General features: G+C 37.5%; 1 protein-coding gene across 5 annotated transcripts in view; it reads left to right on the top strand.

The window, feature by feature from the left end:
* Positions 1-18,909, top strand: part of Nnt (nicotinamide nucleotide transhydrogenase) — a 109,032-nt gene that overhangs the window by 87,497 nt on the left and 2,626 nt on the right. For all 5 annotated transcript variants that reach the window (XM_008832930.2, XM_008832929.3, XM_017798106.2 and 2 more), the window contains 2 exons: positions 16,256-16,374; positions 17,628-17,743. In XM_008832930.2, the coding sequence (XP_008831152.1) occupies positions 16,256-16,374; positions 17,628-17,743 (235 nt within the window). The remainder of the gene's footprint in view (positions 1-16,255; positions 16,375-17,627; positions 17,744-18,909) is intronic.

The following is an 18,909-nucleotide window of genomic DNA, read 5'->3' on the forward strand; positions in this document are numbered from 1 at the left end:
TCTACTAATTAGCATGACATAAATTTCCATGCTTCCTCCTCAAATATAATATTTAAAAATTTTGTTGATGTGTGTGTGTGTGTGTGTGTGTGCATGCGTTTATCAATGATGATGTATGTAAACTATTTTGGTAGGATGATATCTGTCCCTCATAGGAAAAGCAATATTTAAGATTTAATTATGCATATGTGAGTGCCCTCTCCATTATAAACTGTCTTCTACTGAGGTGATTCGTGACTAGAACAGAAAGCTTTTCATAAGCATTTCTCATAGTTTTGTATAACTGTTGAAGTTATTTATTAAAAATAATTTAAGCAAATTTATTGATAATTCATGATGTAGAATCAGAATAAAATTATTGTTCAGCCTGATTTCTCTATTGTGAATTATGAACATATCAATTTATATTCACTTACCTTTCATATTAAAGATGAAATTACATGTTAATATATTGTATCTTTTACTATTATATGGTGTATTTTCAGCATGAGCTTTGTGACGAATTTTGTGAATTTTGCATTTGAATTAAATGGACGAGAACTATTCTTGCAAACATGATGACAGTGGTCTATCAGATTTTTCCATTTTAGCGTCTGTGTGAATTTTTTTTTAATTTAAAGGGAATCACATAAGCTTTGACTTTGCTTTATGTGTAAACTTTTCATAGGAGAAATAAAAATTTCACTGACAGGGAATATATATATATATATTTTTTTTTCCTATGAAATATATATATGCTGTAGGTTTTTTGTTTTTTTAAAGAGGCACATGTCTGTCTGAATGAGAGGTGGCTGCAGCAGTTATCTCGTATTTTAATGAAATAAATGTGTATTTACAGTTTGTGGTAATTTAGTCCTTTCATCACTCTGTGGAGCCCCCGCGGCGTTCATTGAGCACAGCTGCTGGGCCTCTGGTTTTAGTAGGTCTTTGTGCCTCAGGACCTCAGCATGCCTAGCACCCAGATGTGGTGACATATTTGCACACATCCCCTGTGGAAATGTGCCAGTATGGACTTACGATTGTCATCAATTAGTTATGCCCAAGTGGTGCCAAGAAAAATTGCATCTGTCATACAGTCTGTCTGGCTTCTTGGCCCGTGATTGATTTAAAGACACTCCTGTTTTCCTTTCCTTTGGCCACAGTCATAACATGCTCACAAAGGCTTATATAATGAAGCACATGACATTTCATGACAAGAACTCATTTCAGGCATTGACGTCATGAAAGTTCACTGACTGAGAGACTTTGTTAGTGGCCAATATACCATTGATTTGCAGTGAAGAGTGCCTTTCAGCTTACCTAACTCATACTGGATCTTGAAAGCTGTTAAGAGAAAAATCTTAGGATATAGGAGCACAGACATTATTTTCTCTTTACCTTCCAGACTTTGGATTGATTATATAATAAGCTTTTTGATATAGAAGAGGGATAGCATTTCTAATGAGTAAGTCTTAGTTGTTCTTCTCATTTGTAATTAATAATTACTTGATTTTTCTTTCTCTAAAGCATTATTGTTTGGATTATCATAGAAGTACTTTTGAAATTTTGGAAACATGTTTCAATTTTACTTATATAATATTACATATAATATAAAAAACTTATAATAAATTGTTATTTGCTAGGCATTGAGTAGAGTAGGAAGGCGTTCAGAGGAGATTAGTAGTTAACTGCTCAGGGAACATTTTCAGTTATCCATACGAATCATATAAAAGATTTGTTAAAGTTTTATTTTTAATTTTTATTTATGTGTATGTGTCTATGTGTGTGCCTTCTGGCCCAGAGGCCAGAAGAGGGCTTTGGATCTCCTGGAACTGGAGTTACAGATGATTGTTAGCTGAATGTGGGTGCTGCAAGAACCATGTTCTCTATAAGAATAGTCAGTGTTCTTAACCGCTGAGCCATCTCTCCAGCCCCAAGAAATCAGTTCTTGAGCATACCTAAAGATGGAATATTTTGTCTCTCTAGCTGAATTAAAATATGCAGGGTTCAGCTTTCTAAGAATTGTAATGTTTTGGGTGAGAGAAGAGCTGGGGCATGCTGATTTGAGAAGAAATAGAGATGCACACTTTCGGAGAGAATGGAAAGGGGACAGGTGAAAAATGCAGTGTGTATAGTATTTAAATGAAGAAGTAGATATTGTCTGGAAGATGTTAGTTTTGGAGTATTTTTTTCTTAAAGATCTGACTTTATATTAATGACCATTCAATGAACAAATAATTATGTAGTACTTTGCTCCAGGTTCTTTTCTAGGTCCTGGGGATTGATCAGTAAAAACAGAAACAAAAAACAAAAAACAGTATTTCTTAACTCTATGGAACTTACATTCATTGAGAGGTAATAGGATTCTTTAATTCAGCTCTGAACTGGGGGATACTTATAACCCCCCGCCCCCCGTTCAAGTGCTAGTTGAAAAGAAAAGAAAAGAATGTTAACAGATTATTAGATCAGTTCCAGTTCTAGCTGGTAATGACTTCGCTAGAATTTCTGGTTTTCTCCGTATGGTGTGCTACTTTACACTTGACTTGACATCCTGAGAAACACAGAGGAGAGGGTAAGAGCCAGGTTATTCGTGTAATTGTGCAAGTGAATAAAACTTTTGGTGACAGAGGAAAAGGGGAAAAGCAAAGCAAGTGTGTGTCTTCACGCACATAGATGTTGAACCTGTTGTATAGGATTGCCAGTAATCTCCCAGATAAAGGGTGTCAGTGAAGGTTTTAGAAAGTGGAGGCCTTCTCTCTAGATCCTTGGCTTTATACTGTTTTCCATCCTACTCACATTAGTGTAACAAAGACTGTTAAAAGCTACAGCTTGAGGTACTTTGTAGTCTTTTCTAGTGGTACCGTACTAGGATTCATTCCTTGGAATGCCCTGTCTCAGGCATTCCAATGCTAGAGGAAGAACCCTTCACTGGATGAAGACTGGGTTTCTGACCAGCAGGTGATATTTGGCTTCTAGTTCAGGTACTAGCTACAGTAAACTCTCTGAGTTAATTTCTTTAATGAGATTCACATAAACATCACAATATAAATGAAAAGCCTCATTTCATGTATAAATTCTTCTGTATCTTACTTATAATTTTCATTTTATGGTGCTCATTAGCCATTGCATTCCAAGATCCATTCAACAGCATTCTTAAAGTTATTCAGGCAGAAAGATGGAATTATATATATGTTAAATCTCTGCATTATGCCAGAATATAATATTCTAGAACATTAGTCAGAAATTGAAGTTTGTTTTCCTCTCTGGTATCATTGTTGATGATCTTATTAATTATTTTGGAAATAGAGTATTAGTAGTCATGAAGTTTCTATTCTGGGCTTGATAGCTGAATTCAGTTTAGTTATAGAAAAGCCAGGTTTTAGCACAGTCTCCTTGGTGTAAGAAAGGTGGTGTTACAATATGGGCTGCAGAGGACTGTGTTAACATTTGCACTGGATTGTTATACCTGCTCTCCGGAGGACCTCTTATCTCTTTGACCAACCTAAAGATTGAATGCTTTATGGACAGATGGAAATGTGGCTGTAATCTGTCAAACATTTCTTCATTCACACTCACACATCAGGGTCTGTTATTCTATATTAGAAGAATCGTGCCCCTGAGACAATTGTGCCCTGAGAAAGCTCTTTGACTTCCATAACATTTTTTTCTGAAGAAGAGAAGAATATGGATGAATACCAGATTTCAGCACCAGAGGAGCAGGTCAGCTTTTAATTGCCTGCACATGAAGAAAGGAAGGTACAAAGTATTCTCTAATCCTGTCTGCTGGAAAGTTATGGAAATTAGGTGAAGTGTTTCTGATCATTTGCAATTGAATGAGTGACTTTGTTTGAACTGCTTCTTCTAAGGACTTTCACCATTTTAGGAAGCTCAGTGTCCATCTCTTGGCTTAAGAAGCCTTCTTGCTAGAGAGGCTGGTTCCATGACCTTCTCATTGGTCAGTTTTTTTGGACAGCAGCTACCCTGCCAAGAAGATTTTTGTCCCTTCATGACTGTGTTTCTCTCCAGATGGACAGACTGACCCCACCCAGCCAGTCTTGGTAGTAACCAAGAATAATTTAGGTAGTATTTACCATGCTGATTTATATTTTAGAAGGTTCTATTTCAAACTGATTTACTAAAATTTTTACTGAAAATCCTCTTTTTTTCTTGTGCTTTTAAGGGACTTATGACCATCAATCAAAAATTCTGACAAGCATGTGATAGACCAAAGAAACTTCTCTGTTTTAACTAGTCTGTCATAGTTTTCACAAGAGAAATGTAGAACCAAATTTAAAAAAAAATGACTCTATTAACTTTTTTTTTTTTTTAATTACTTCCAGGGGCCTTCCTCAGATAGAGCCTTGCCACATGCAAATCTAGAATAGATAGGGACCTTGAGGGACCCTTAATTGCCTTTGCAGTGGAATTTCCAATCTATTTTGTGACAGAATTCTATGTATATATAAATGATGTAATTCTGAGTATAAGTTTCCTGTCTTGGGAAACAGTTGGTATGAATGCTATTTAAGGTCTATTTTCACCATTAAAGTGTATTTTCCTCTAATTTGGTTTTACAGTCTCTATTAGGAGGGAGGTTTTCAAATCTAGCCCTATTCTGATGGAGCTCTTGGGTAGGTGCTAATAAATAAATATATTGTAAATATACAAATAGTGTGGTTTTCATGGGATACTTTCCTTGGTGGGTGACCTATGCCCCAAGTATCCAATCTGTGGCCAGTAAACTTGTTCCATATAGGTCAATACCTTTGTGACTCTTGTCTGACACGTGCCCAGCTATTTCCTATCATGATAACCATCCCCTAGGAGAGCCCTGCAAGGAAGAGGCCTAGGTTTGGGTGTGTTGATGGGGTCAAACAGAGGAGGTAGCCTAACAACCTGCATGACATCACCGAAACAATTTATTGCTTACAGATACCAGAGAGAAGAGGGGTGTAGATTATGGCCAAGGGGAAGATTAGAGGGGGGACTCTTATGTTTAGTCAGCAGATGAGGCACCAAAGAGAGAGAGAACCTATAAGTCCAGGTGTTTATTTATATCTAGGGAACCCTAACAGTTTCTCTGTGAGGAGTTCTAATTGGTGAGTTTAATGAAAGTGGATAGGAATATCAGGAACTGCAGAGTGGCTGTGGTTGTGTAGGGATGTTTCTGGACCAACCAGAGGGAGAAGGAGGCAGAAAGCTGGAAACTGTCAAAGATGACCAAGCTCTCTTTAAAAAAATTATTAATTCTTTGAGAACTTCATACAGTGTATTTTGATCATATTTTCCCTCTTAATTCTTCTCAGATCTCCCCCCACTTTCCTACCTACCTTACTTAATGTTCCTTTTTTTTTTTTTTTTTTTTTTAAATGTGTTGCCTAAATACTTTTGGGTCTGGAACTTTCCCTGGGTTGTGGTCAACCTACCAGGGGCCACACCCTTAAAGAAAACTGACTCTTCTTTTCCTGGTATCCATCAAATGCCAATAACTCCTCAGCTAGGGGTGGTAGTTCACACCCACCTCCCCAATCCATGCTGGGATTTTGTCTGGATTGAGCTTGAGCAGGTCTAAGCTCTGTTTCTTGAATGGGATAGTTAACCCTATCTTTCAAATGGACACCGAGGGGACATAAATCACAAGTATTCATAACAATAGTTTTATTGATTTATAAATATTTATGGTTTAAAAACACAAGTAAAAAGATTTTCAGCAAATCTTTTTTATTTGCTCTGTGTCTTTTTCTCAATTTATCAATTTCCTAAGATGTTAGAATAATGTATTTAAGAAAATTATGAGATGGGTTTGGGAAGGCAGAACTCCAAAATGTTACTGCTATATATTGCCTAATATACAGCTAGATTTTAAAATAAAACCACCATAAAGTAAGGACTAATTTACCCTTTGAAGATATTGAATATGGAAATAAATTTTGTATAGTGATTCAAAAAACTTAAAACCAAATAGTTGAAGGCTCTAAGGAGCTTCTTTTAAAAAAGTCTGGAGATCCTTTTCAGCATTTAAAATAACAAAAGGCCACAAAATAGGGAGAACACTAAAACTTTAGCAAGGGGCCCAGCTATCCCTGTAGTTTCTTTGTCTAATTGTTGAATTAGAATGACCAATTCAATAAACCATTCTTAATGTTTTATTGCTGAACTAGATCTGGATATTTCCATAATGTCAAAAGGAAAATATAGCTTATTTAGACAGTTGTGGTAGGACCCATGTGGTGAATGTTTTATAACCTTTAATAGCCCCACATGCCCAAGAACAACTGCTACAGTGCACCTTGGTCAAGACATGCTGTCTTCAAAGCCTGGAAATTCATGTTGTTGTGTCGTCTTTAAAACATGTCGTATTTGAAATCTAATGTGAGGTTGCAAAAAACTCAAGAATGGGGTTTATGTCATCCTGGATTACAAAAGAAGCTTTAAAAAAGCAATACTTAGCATGGTGGCGCACGCCTTTAATCCCAGCACTCAGGAGGCAGAGGCAGGCAGATCTCTGTGAGTTCAAGGCCAGCCTGGTCTACATAGTGAGTTCCAGGACAGCTGAAGCTACAGGGAGACCCTGCCTCAAAAAGACTGAAAAAAAAAACAAACAAACAAACAAACAAAAAAACCCAATACTTTTGAATTGTTCTTTTTCCAGATTTTATCAAGTTATTTGATATTCGTGAATAGGTTTTGTATATACTCTTATTTGTTTTTATTCTTTTTGGCTAGTTAAAAAGGCTCAGGAGATTGGGATGTTTCATTAGAGTAGATTACCCCATTTTTTATCCAAAGTGCCTTGGCCTATTTTTAATTTGTAACTGAGGGCTGAGCTCAAAAAGTGCTTGAGGATTTCTTGCTTCATGATACTGAAGAGGTTATACTGACTTCAGTGATGACATTTGTATCTGTCAAATAAAGCAGCAGTATTTTTTTTTTTTTGCTAAGTGGTACCTGTTGGATGCTTCAATATGACCTTTTGAAATTTGACTCTTGTCAACATAAATTTGTATCTCAGTATTTAGTTATGACAAGTTCCTAGTGAGTCTAATGTTCATAATTATTGACTTCAGTCTATATGATAATACATGTTCTCTAGTTTTTCATATTGTTGCAAGTACAAAGAACTTCTGGCTTTCATCAGATTATATTGATATATACTAGATTTCAAGGTAAAAATGAGAAAAGTGACCTAGAGTATTGCTATATAGCTAACATTTGTTTTAACATGAAAATGTTTGTTTCTTTTAGTTCTGTGATCATTAGAAAAAATACATTCAATTGCCAAGAACAGATGAGCATTTTTATTACCAAGATGTATTTGAATAGAATATTGTAATTGCAGTATAGAATTATGAAGGCCCATGTGTTTAGTGCTGGTGTAAAGCACTTTGTATGAAAAGTTCTTTATTAACTGATAATCCTCTGATAATGATATCATTCCCAGATAAATGATCATCCAGTGAAGAGGTTTTCTTATCAACTACGTGAGGAAACTGAGGTGCATGAAAGTAAATTATCCAAAAGCTGTGGCAATAGACAGCTTTTAACTGCTACACTACCTTATCTCCCCAAATTCTTTATTTAAAAAAGGACTTAGTGAGCTTATGAATCAGTGTATCTTATTGGGATGTATTGTTTCCTTTAATTGAGAGCTTACAGTAGAGTGCCAGGGACTTTGGGAACTAATTAGTAATACATGACTCCTGTGCTCAAGAAGCTCCATCTAACAGTAATGTCCACCACTTGCAATGGTTCTGCAGGTAAGGAGGAAATAAAGTGCTCTGGGCACGTGGATGATCTACAGTCTCATTTTAGTACTTATCTTCCTTCTGTAGAATTCTGTTGTGTTAGGGATAGCTGACTTAGTGTTGTAAGTATGTGAATAATAAAGGATCATTTTTTTATGGTCCAAAGAGAAGAACTAAATGACTGGTATTCTTTGCATGTTAGAATTCTGGATATTCTTCATGTGATGATGGAGCATTGACGGGCTTTGGCCAGTTAGTATGTGGAAATTGCTGGTCATGGCCAACCTGTGTCTAATATAATTAATTTTAATACATACTTTGGAGATTCGCCAGTTACATGGGCCAGAATTGTTATAAACTCATGTTGACTCATCAGCTTGCATATATATTTCTACAAATTGGAGTGTGTTCTGTTGTTTCTCTCAAAACATTGGAATTCTTTTTAAATAATCTTACATGTATTTTGTTCCAAACATAGAACCCTACAGCTTAGTGTAATAAATTGTTATGCAAACAGATATAAAACGATCTGCCCTTTGGGATATTCAGTATAACATGATGGTTAGCTTGGTGATTATTTACCCTTCACGACTAGCCAAACAGACGTACTGTCTTTATGCAGTCTGTAGTTAATCAGGACATTAGACTAAGAACTGATATATTTAGAGGCCTTTGATTTTTTTTAAAAAATCGGTTCAAGACATCTCTGTTAAAGCATAAAGATGGTAGTAGATTGAATAATTTAAAGATAATAAAGACAATATTAAAAACAAAAGGTAAATTAAAATCTAATAAAAATATTGGAATCAAAGAGGCATATAGCATTTAATTCTGCAAACAACACAGAGAATATTGGGCTGTCAGTTAAAATGGAATCCCTAGTTCATGAACTTTTTATACTGCTTGTGGTGGAGTATTAATACATGCCCTTCCTACTGTTCATACTCTAGTCCTGAAAGCTTTAGATGTTGCCTTCTTTGGTGAAAGGAACTGTGAAGATTTGATTCAGGTAAGGGTTTTGAACTAGGGAGGGAGTCCTGGGTTATTTGTGTTGCGTCCAGGTGAATATATCATTAAGATCCTGATAAGGAGGGACAGGAAGATTTGATTCTGGGAATGGATGTGACAGTGGAAGCAGAGATTTGGTGTGACATGGCCTCAGAGTAAGAAATGGGGGCTGACTCCAGAAGGTGAAGAGTCAAGAAATGTACCTTACTCTAGAGCCTCTAGAAGGAATGCAGCCTTGCCAACACCTTGGTATTTTATCCTAAGGGGACTGATTTTGGACATCTGAACTGTAAAATAATAATTTTTTGTTGTATTAAGGCAGTAAATTTGTGGTAGTTTATTACAGTAGCAATATGAAACTAACACCGATATTAAATATCATGTGATACATGCCCTTAGTCTTTTTAAGTCTCATCAGTTAGGTTTGAGGAAGAAGGTAGAACCTGAAGGAAGCGGGAAACAATTATTGATGATTAGAAAGATTGGAAGAGTAGGAGAAATTTTTGTGTCCATGATTACTAGCAACATCTCAAAATTACACCCATGAGTGATTTGAAAGGCAGTTAGAGCTGTAGGTTTGAGGCCAGGCAACCTCATATAGTTGCTCTGGAAGTCGTGGGCTCCTTTTGAATACTTCTCTCTCTGACTAGTAGGTAAGACCTAGATACCTCTGCCTCCTGTAAGTGAAGGGCTGTTTCAGCTATCATGCCTGCCTTGGTCATCTTTATCGCTAGCCATCCTTGGCAGTCATGAGTAAAAGTCTCTTGAATACACTTTTGACTGGTGGTGTGCATTTGCTCTGACTAATGAGAGTACAAAGGAGAAGGCTAAAAGTTTCTCGAGGTAAAACACTGGTTTTAACAGAAAGCCCCGCCCCCAATTTAACTCTCATTCTTTATTTTACAGTTAAAGACTATTTTCTTTTGTTCTATGAAAATGAGAAATATTAGATAGTCATTGTTTTATTTAAAATATCACATATTGCTTTTATTTCTGACCAGTTGATCTCACTTAAAAAAAACAAACAAACTTTGATGTCTTTTCTAAGTTTGTGCTCATCATCTTTCTGTCACTGTAACAAAATATCAGAGATAATCAGTTTGCAAAAAGAAAGGGTTCCTTTGCCTCACAGTTTTGGAGGTCCTAGTTCAAGATCAGTTGGCTCAGTTGCTTTTGGGCAGCACATCATAGTGGGGACATGTGGTGGAGCAGAACTTTTCAAGAAGCAAAGGAGAGAGAGAAAAGGGCTGAAGGCTTATTATCCCTTTGAAGGCATACCCTAATATCCTAAAGACCCCACTAGGCCTCTCCTTTTACAGTTTCTGCCACCCAAAATGCTAGCCTGGGAACCAGGCCTTTAACATAATCAGCTTTTGAGGGATATTTAAGACCCAAACTATAGCAAAGTTGTGAGGTGTTTTGTTTATCTTGGGCTTTATCCAAATATCCCCTCATCCTTTTAATCTTTAGTTTGCTAAGTTAAGTCTCATCATTTAGACTTATCAATAGAAGAGTACTTTTTGGTGAATAGGAGTGGGACAACTTGAGTTAATTTAGAATGTTGATTTGAAAGGGATACAGTCAGAAGTTCAAATTGACATTACCTTTGAAAGAAAATTAGCTAATTAATAATGCACTTCAGTATTTTAATAGTACTGAGAATACCCATAGAGTGAAATTACCAGTTCAAACTAAAATTTTTTTATTTTAAGATGTACTTTTTTGGGGGGAATTGACTTTGTTTCCTTCATTATTTAAAATAATAAGATGTCTGGGCCTTAATATTTAATCATAGGGTATCTCTCTTGGGGCACATTCTCTGTGTGCTTTACCTATACACTGTTTAGAAGAACATTGAGTTAACGTGTTCTGTTGCTACTTGTGTATACCAAACAGTGCATTAATGCTTTGATAATTTGCTAGAACAGCTCACAAAACTCAGGGAAGCTCTTTATTCATATTTACCAAATAATTAATTATACAGGATGCAACTCAGGATCAGTCAGATTCCATGCATCTGTCTCTCAGAGAGCTTAGGTTTGTGAACATTGTGGCATTGGAAGAGTGACATATGGAATCTCTGCCTATCCTTCCCCCCGCCCCCAAACTTGCTTTATGTGTTTCTACCATTTGCTCTTCTTAAGCAATGGCATCAACCTGGATCACAGGACATCCAGTAAAGTAACTGCTTTTTGCTGTAGATATAATAAGAGGTACTTTCATCTCTGTGTGTTTATCCATGGATGTATTGAATAGCTTGACTTTATGGCTTGTGGCATTATTGAAACTTTATGAGGCTCTCTACTATTTTTTTCATTTTTAATATTTTTGAGTTTGTGTACATTTCATATAATACATCTTAATCAAATTTAGTACCCTTCTCCTAGTCTCCCATTACCCCCCCCCACCAGATTTCACGTATTCTGTCGTATATGTTAAGCCCTATCTGGCCACTCATTTCTATCCAGGTGTCCCTCAGTACAAGTTCATCCACTTGAGTCTAGCAGGCTATCTAGAGACACTCCCTTGAAGAAGAGCTGCTCTCCTTCACCCCACAAAAATCATTTGCCAATAGTTCCTTGGCTAGGATTGGGGCCTATTTCCCCATTTCCCCCAATCTATTCTGGGTTTTTGGCTGATTGAGTTGGCATGGAACTTGTGCCTACTGTCAGCATTGCTGCAAGTTCATATGAGCAAGTTTCCAATGACCGGAAAACCTCTGTTTCCATATGTTCATGTAACAACCATGGCTCTTACCGTGTTTCCACCCTTTCTTCCCCAATGGTCCCTGAGCTGTGGGTAGATAAGGTTTAATATAGGAATCCTATCTAGGGACATGTACTCTGCAGTCTCTTACTCTCTAAAACTTAGCCAGTGGCCTTCTGTGTGCATTGCTGGTGTGAGTTAAGGAATGTATTAGTGTTCTTTCTATCCCCTATTCATCTCTGTTCATGAGCCTTGGGTGTAGAGGTTCTACTGTGGATGTGTCATTTAGGGCTGGGTATCTCTCAGACATTTGCTCTCTGTGTGTGACCAGTTGTGGAACTCTTTAATAACCTCCATCTGTTGCAAAAATAAGTTTCTTTGATTAGTGGTGTATGGTATATTTGTCTGTAAACGTAAGGATCCATATTTAGCATATGGTAAGAAATTTCATTTGTCTAGAGATATGATAAAGATAGGGTTTTCTTTAATATATATGATCTCTCCAGCCATGTGTATTTGGCTATATTTATAGTGTCATCCATGAGAGTACCCCCCCCATTGAGAGGCTTTAAGTCCAATTAGATAGCTTTTGATTACCCCCTAGATAAAAGTGCTATTATTGCACCAATAGAGGTAGTTTACTGTGCCAGTCATTGTGGTTATTAGGCTTTAGAGCTGGGCTAGATTACTGATTGATTTTTCTCCTTTAGCAGCTTGCATAGTATCTTCTAGAACTATGAGAGCTAGTCTTCAGACAGAAGGCTTCCAGGTCAGTTCCAGCTCCATTGCTACAAGTCCTGTGTCTGAAGTATGTCCTGTCTTCAGCAGTGTAGGGTCTTACCTTCAAGTTCTGGGAGGTAATCAGGGCTGCAGCAATAACCTGAGTTATTTTGGGAGTCTCTTGGACTACTCTGACCAACAAGTTGAAGGGAGGTTTCTCCTGTCTGGCACTGTGTTCCTTGTTATATAGCCTTCAGGTATATAACACTCATGTTCAGATATTATATGTATATTTTTCAGTTTTTGAGTTGATACATTTCCCTCTGGCTTTTATATCACCTAAGTTTTATTTATCTCTTAAACTGGGAAGGGAGGAGGGAGGTTAGACAGGAAGAGGGAGGGAGAGAGGGAGGGAGGGAGGGAGAGACGGAGGGAGGGAGAGAGAGAGTGCTCAACTATTTTAGAAGAACACTATAAACTGGATTCTTGAGACAGAGAATCCTATAACTTTAACCCATTCAGCAGAGAAAAATAGGTTTTTCTTAAAAGTTTTCAACACAGAGTTTTCCATAGCCCTTGGCATAATGTTGCCTTATAATACCATCTAATTATTTTTCTCACTTAAGTAACTTAACTTGCCCAAGATCACATGCTTAGTTATTAACAAAATGATCTGTTAAGTTGCAGGACTAAACTGACTGTATTTTATGGGAGTTAAGAGTTCAGACTCTTCAGTAAGAAAGATCTGAGTTTCTGCTCTGCCCCAAATATGTACAGTTACATATCAATTAAACAAAAGACCCAAATTTATATTTTATCTTCACTATTTAGCCAAAAACTATGCTTGTTATAAAGTCAATATTAGGCTTGGCATGGCAGCTCACATTTGTAATCCCTGCACTCATGAGGCAGGAGGATTGTGAACTGGAGGTTGAACTGTCCTCATAGTGAGACTGTCATTGTTCTGACACATATGCCAGTAGTCTCTTTCAGATGCATTTTTTTAATGTTTTGCATAAATACGACTGCATCTCTAAATGTTTATTTAACATTTATCATTTAGTTATTTTGTGTATGCGTGTGTATGCATGAGCATGCATGTAGAGTTCAGTCAGAGGGTAAGTTGCAGAGCTGGTTCTCTCCTACCATGTGGGTTCTGGGGATTGAACTCAGGTTGTCAAGCCTGTTGGCAAGTGTCTTTACCTGATGAGCCATCTTGCTGGCCCGAAAACCCAGTCCATTTAACTTCCATACTAATTTTAAATTAACTACCTAAATGCTAATTCTAGGTAGAGATTATCAAAGATTTTTTTTAGGAATAAGAGGAAATAATGAATAAGAAATCACTTTATAGACTGTATTTTAATATAAAGTATAAATGTTAATCTGTTTTAGGTTAAAAGTTAGTTTTTACCATTACAGAAATTATATCGCCTCATAGAAAATTTGAAAAATGAATATAACAAAAGAAGAAACAAAGTGCTCACGTGTTCTATCTTTAGAATAACCATTTCATTTTCTTGTAGATCTAGAATTTCTGTTTTTCTTAAAATACAAATTGGTCATTTTGAAATAATCAGTGAAAACAGGTAGAAAATTGTGAATTGGAAGGCAGATTAAAGGCAGCACCCACTTTGTCTTTTTCTTCCAATTATAAGTACCCCAATAATTCAGGCTCTTCATGATCAGATTTAAAGATGTGGAAAACTGGTTCTCACTTATCTGGGCAGAAGGAATGGCCATCCTGCCCTTTTCTCAGTCTTCTTTCGGGGAAGGATTCAATTCTCAGGGTCTTTAGGCTCTTCCTGGCAGGGTCTGGATTAAGAGCCAGGAGGCTGTCATGGTAGTCCTTCATATCTGAGAAGTAAAAAGGTAAATGACCTATGATTTATGTGAACTAGCAATATGCTGTAAAAGTCATAAATGTTAACAGAGACTTGGGCTTCCTTAATGAAAGCTCTGAGGATCTGATTTTCTCCTTGTGCCTTGGGCATCTAGAGCACATCAGTATATTTTATGTTCTTTATGGGACTGAGGTTTATGCTTGACATTGAAAATGAACAAACAGGTGATTAGGAAAGACAGTGGATCAGGAAGTCCCATCATTCAGTGAAGAGTTGAAAGAACTAAGAATATTTTGCTTAGTGACATCCTAGGGATAGTTTGAGTTTTTTAGGAAGAAAGTTTATTGTAAATTTAAGCACATGGGGTTAATAGAAAAGTGCTGAGGGAAAGAATAAAACACTTCAGTATGGATATGGGCTTTTCAACAGAGAACTGAGTTTAAGTGTTTTAGGATTAGCTATGGATACTATTTTGGTGGCTCGACTTACCATTCAAAGGGTTGCTAAGACATTTTTTTTTCTTCCTTTTTTCTTTTTTTTAGTGTATATTTTTTAATGGATTTTTTATGAATTTCATACATCTTATTCAGGTCCCTTCCCTATCTGCACCCCCCCCAGGAGATTCCATGCATTCTGTCATATTTGTTAAAGTCTATTTAGTCAAGTTTGTGTACCCAGATTTCCCTTGGTGTAAGTTCATCCACTGGAATCTAGTCAGCCTCTCTAGAGTCACTCCCTCAGAGAAGAACTACTCTCCCTCACCCAGCAGTGATCAGCTACCAGTAGTTCCTCAGCTAAGGCTGGGGCCTCCTGGTCATTTCCCAGCTCTTTGCTAGTTTTTGTCTGATTGAGTTTGCATGGTCTTCTGTATGCAGTCACCATTGCTGTAAGTTCGTATGAGCAAGTGCCAAGAAGCTTGGAAGACTGTTCCCTTGTGGTCCTGCACCACTCCTGGCTCTTAAATTCTGCCTTATCTTCTGCAGTGGTCCCTGAGTCATGGGTGGCTGTTTTTTTCCTGTTTTATTGCTTGAGATTATAGGGTGGCTCCAGTGGTCCTTTGGATAGGATTGCAATCTGATAAGATATACTCATGGATAATGAAGGTTGTATATGATAGTTTTATGATACAGCTCTTACTGCGAGTGGAGATTCTTGAGAGATTCCTAGAACATTGCAGGTTTATGGCTGGGAAAGAGTAAAGCCATATATGCTTAGGTCTGAAGTGTGATTCACTGCTATTTTAACATTTTTATTCAAAATAGCTCCATGTAAAAGGAATGTTGTCTGTAGGCAACCTTCAAAGCAAATGCTATAATTGTGCTGGAATCCTGACTCTGAGCTGGTGAGAAGCCTCAATCAAACACTGGGATGAGGGGGTTCCTTTCCCTTCTTCCATCCTTTAATAGTTCCTGTCTTTCTGTCCTCCCTCAATTCCATTTAAGCCAAGATTTAATGAATACCTGAAAGAGATACTATAAATTGCATTTCTTCATTGAATTCATCCATCCATTTATCCCTCCGTCAATCCATCCATTCATTCACTTTTTATGAGCTCTTCCTGTGGTGGTCATGGTGAGAGATAAATACAGTGAGTAAAGATCTCATTGTATTTGTGATTGAAAGAAAGTGTTTGATGCTTCAGTTTCTTTTGCCCTCAATAGAGAACTCTGTGTATTATGCACTTTCTCTTTTAATCACTTCAGTGTGTTTCTGTCACATTTCATATCAATAATATTTCATATCAATCTCTGAAAATTATGGGACTCTAAACATGGTGTGCACAATATTTTCCCACCTTTTATCATAGAAGCTAAAATTGAATATGGAGTCAACTTTTGATGGAATAATGATTTTTGAAAATTGGAAGCAATTTCAGGTTGGGTCAATGTTTTGGATTTATCAGAAAATATCATGAGAGAATATGCCATTAAGTGTAAGGGGGATAATATTTATTAATACAGTTGAAAGTTCACTGTGCATAAGACATACATGGAAGAGTCAGGTTTCAGTTACACTATTATTTTTATGAAGTAAGTTATAGTTTATATGTTCTAAGACATTGAATTTCCAACCTCAGCATTTGTAGAATGACTGCATATCTTTACTAATTCTCCTTCTGCTTGTAGAGATCAGGTAGTACTAGGAGTAAGCAGAGATGCCAAGAACAAGGTGTGCAGATTTGGAGGGGACGCTAGGAGCTCTGTCCACTTGGCCTATCAAGTAAGACCAGCTGTTCATTTGTTTCATGTCCAGGTTTGGAATTCACCCAGTTGCAGGCCGAATGCCTGGTCAGCTTAATGTGCTTCTGGCTGAGGCGGGGGTGCCCTATGATATTGTGTTGGAAATGGATGAGATCAACAGTGATTTCCCAGGTAAGTGATGGGGACGATGACAAAAGTGAAATAGTGTGCATGAAGTATTATGCATTTAGAATATAATTGTGGGCTTAATGAAGACTGACAAGTCAGATAAAGAGTGATATGCATATAGCAGATTTGTGGCCAAAAGGAAATGAAGGCTGTTACAGAATAAGCTGCAGCAGATTTGTAAGCAGCATGGTTAAATTTCGTTCCTCTGTGAGAACTGAGAGATGGCAACAATCTCAATCTGAGACCTGGGCAGATCTGGTTTAGAATCCAGGTCTTCACTCCCAGTAGCTTATAGCCTTGAGCGATGTACTCACCACAGACTCCTTGTCTATGGAAGTGCTTCTGTAGATGAGCTCTGTGGCGTCTGAATTCTTGTCAGTGTTGATTTTACTGGTTTTCTATTGTTATGATCAGTGAATCCATTCTCTTGCTCTTTCTCTTTTTGTCTCCCCCTCTCTCATTCTTCCTTGCTCTTTCTCTCTTCATTTCTAAGTACTAAGACTTCATAAGATACGGTGCTGTATTTTATAGTTGTTATTGGGTAGATGTTGAGTGGTGATGACATTTGGCCCAAGATCATGTTTGTTAAAATTAGACCAGTTCCCTCTGGCAAGTATCCACTGTAAACTTAAAAAAAGGCACTGTTTATTAGAAAAAAAATAACGAAATTGTGTGTATGTCTAGATGCACATGGCATTTTTGGCAACATCTTTGGGTAACTTAAATTATAGTCCTTAAAGAGAGAATTTAGGCCATTTTAATTTTATGCTCCTTTTTAAATTTAACTGTTGTTAAATTATGTGTAAAACCTGCCAGTTCCAGGAATTATGGACACAGCTGTAATACAGTACAGCCTTTAGATCATTGTCTTTTTGACATTAGATTGCATCTTAATTGATCATTTTAAGAGTTGAAAATGAATGTAGATCTTATAAAATTATGTGAATAGCAAGATAATTTGGGGACAATAAAAGAAATACAAAATCAGATTAGGTAGATCCATTGGGAGGGAAAGCATCATAAAGCAGACTTTTGTCGGGATGCTAAGGCCAAGAGCCTGGCCTACTGCTGGTTTCTAGTTGTGTGACACATCTGATAGAGCTGTGTGTTTGGGTACCTGGCTCAAATGAGCCTCTCATAAATATTTGCTTTTGTTATTGTTATTATAAAGTCAGATCACTGTAATTTGCTGAAAAAGAAGTGAACGTGACCCATTGTGTCTTATACTTTCTTTTTTTTTCTTTTCTCAAATACAGACACTGATTTGGTTCTTGTAATTGGAGCTAATGACACTGTTAATTCTGCGGCTCAAGAAGATCCCAATTCTGTTATTGCAGGCATGCCAGTCCTTGAGGTCTGGAAATCCAAGCAGGTAATGTTGAAGACTTAATGGTTCTTTTTCATGATCAAAGGTCATTTGAAATATACACACAGAGCTTTCTTCAGTCATTTGATGAGAAATGGTGATGCCTTTTAGGAGGCCCAAAAGTGAGAGCTTGGCTTAGGGCCAGTCCCTGTGTCCAGATTCCACTTACTCTCTGGTCACCAGAGAACCTGAGTGAATTCCGCATCGTGAGTAGAACCAGATGAGATTATGTGGCTGGATTAACAAAATCTGTAACCACAGCTGAAAAAAGAGCTGCAAGCATTTGGAATGAATCTGGCCAAATTCCAGATTGAGTCCAGTGAAACAGATGGCTTCCCTCTGGGACAGTGAGTCAGTATCATCGCCTTTGTATACCAAGATGAGCACATTTTAAAAAATTTATTGTTTTGAAGGGGTGTTTGTATGTTGTTAAGGACTGTCTAGCAGAAAGGTGATTTAGAAATCTCAACAGCATGGCATAAGAAAGGAGGCTTTGCTCATGCATATGGCTCCTGAGAAAGGCTAATTGTTAGATTTTGGAGAACTCAAAGCCTTGTAAATGCTCCTCTGCTCCAGAAGGGGAGCATCTTTTTCATTTCTGAGCTGTGTTTGCATTTTAAGAATTACAGTAGTGTGGTTGGGGGGGGGGCAGGAGACATCCTCATTCATTAAGAGCATATAACTGCTCTTGCAGAGGACCTGAGTTCAGTTCCCAACACCCACATTGGGAGGCTCACAACTGCTGTAACTCCAGTGCCAAAGAATCTGACACCCTCTTCAGGACTGCAAGGACACCTGCATTCACATATGCATATATACCCCCTGTCCTAGTTTATTCTTCATTGTTGTGACAAAACACTCTGACCAATACCAACTTGGGGAGGAAAGGGTTTATCTGTCCTACATCTCCCAGGTCACAGTTCATCAGGGAGCCCAAGGTAGGAACTCAGGACAGGAACCTGGAGGCAGGAGCTGGAGCACTGGCCATGGAGGAACTCTGCTTACTGGCTTGCTCCCCTGGCCCCTGCTCTGCCTGCTTTCTTATGCAACACAGGCCCACCTGCCCAGGGATGGCACCACCCACAGTAGGCTGGGTCCTACATCAGTTAGCAAGCACAAAAATGCCTCACAGACAGGCCTGCAGGCCAAAGTGTTCAAGGAAACTCCTCCAT

This window comes from Nannospalax galili, unplaced genomic scaffold, assembly GCF_000622305.1.
Source record: "Nannospalax galili isolate Female #2095 unplaced genomic scaffold, S.galili_v1.0 scaffold235, whole genome shotgun sequence".
Lineage (NCBI taxonomy): Eukaryota > Metazoa > Chordata > Mammalia > Rodentia > Spalacidae > Nannospalax > Nannospalax galili.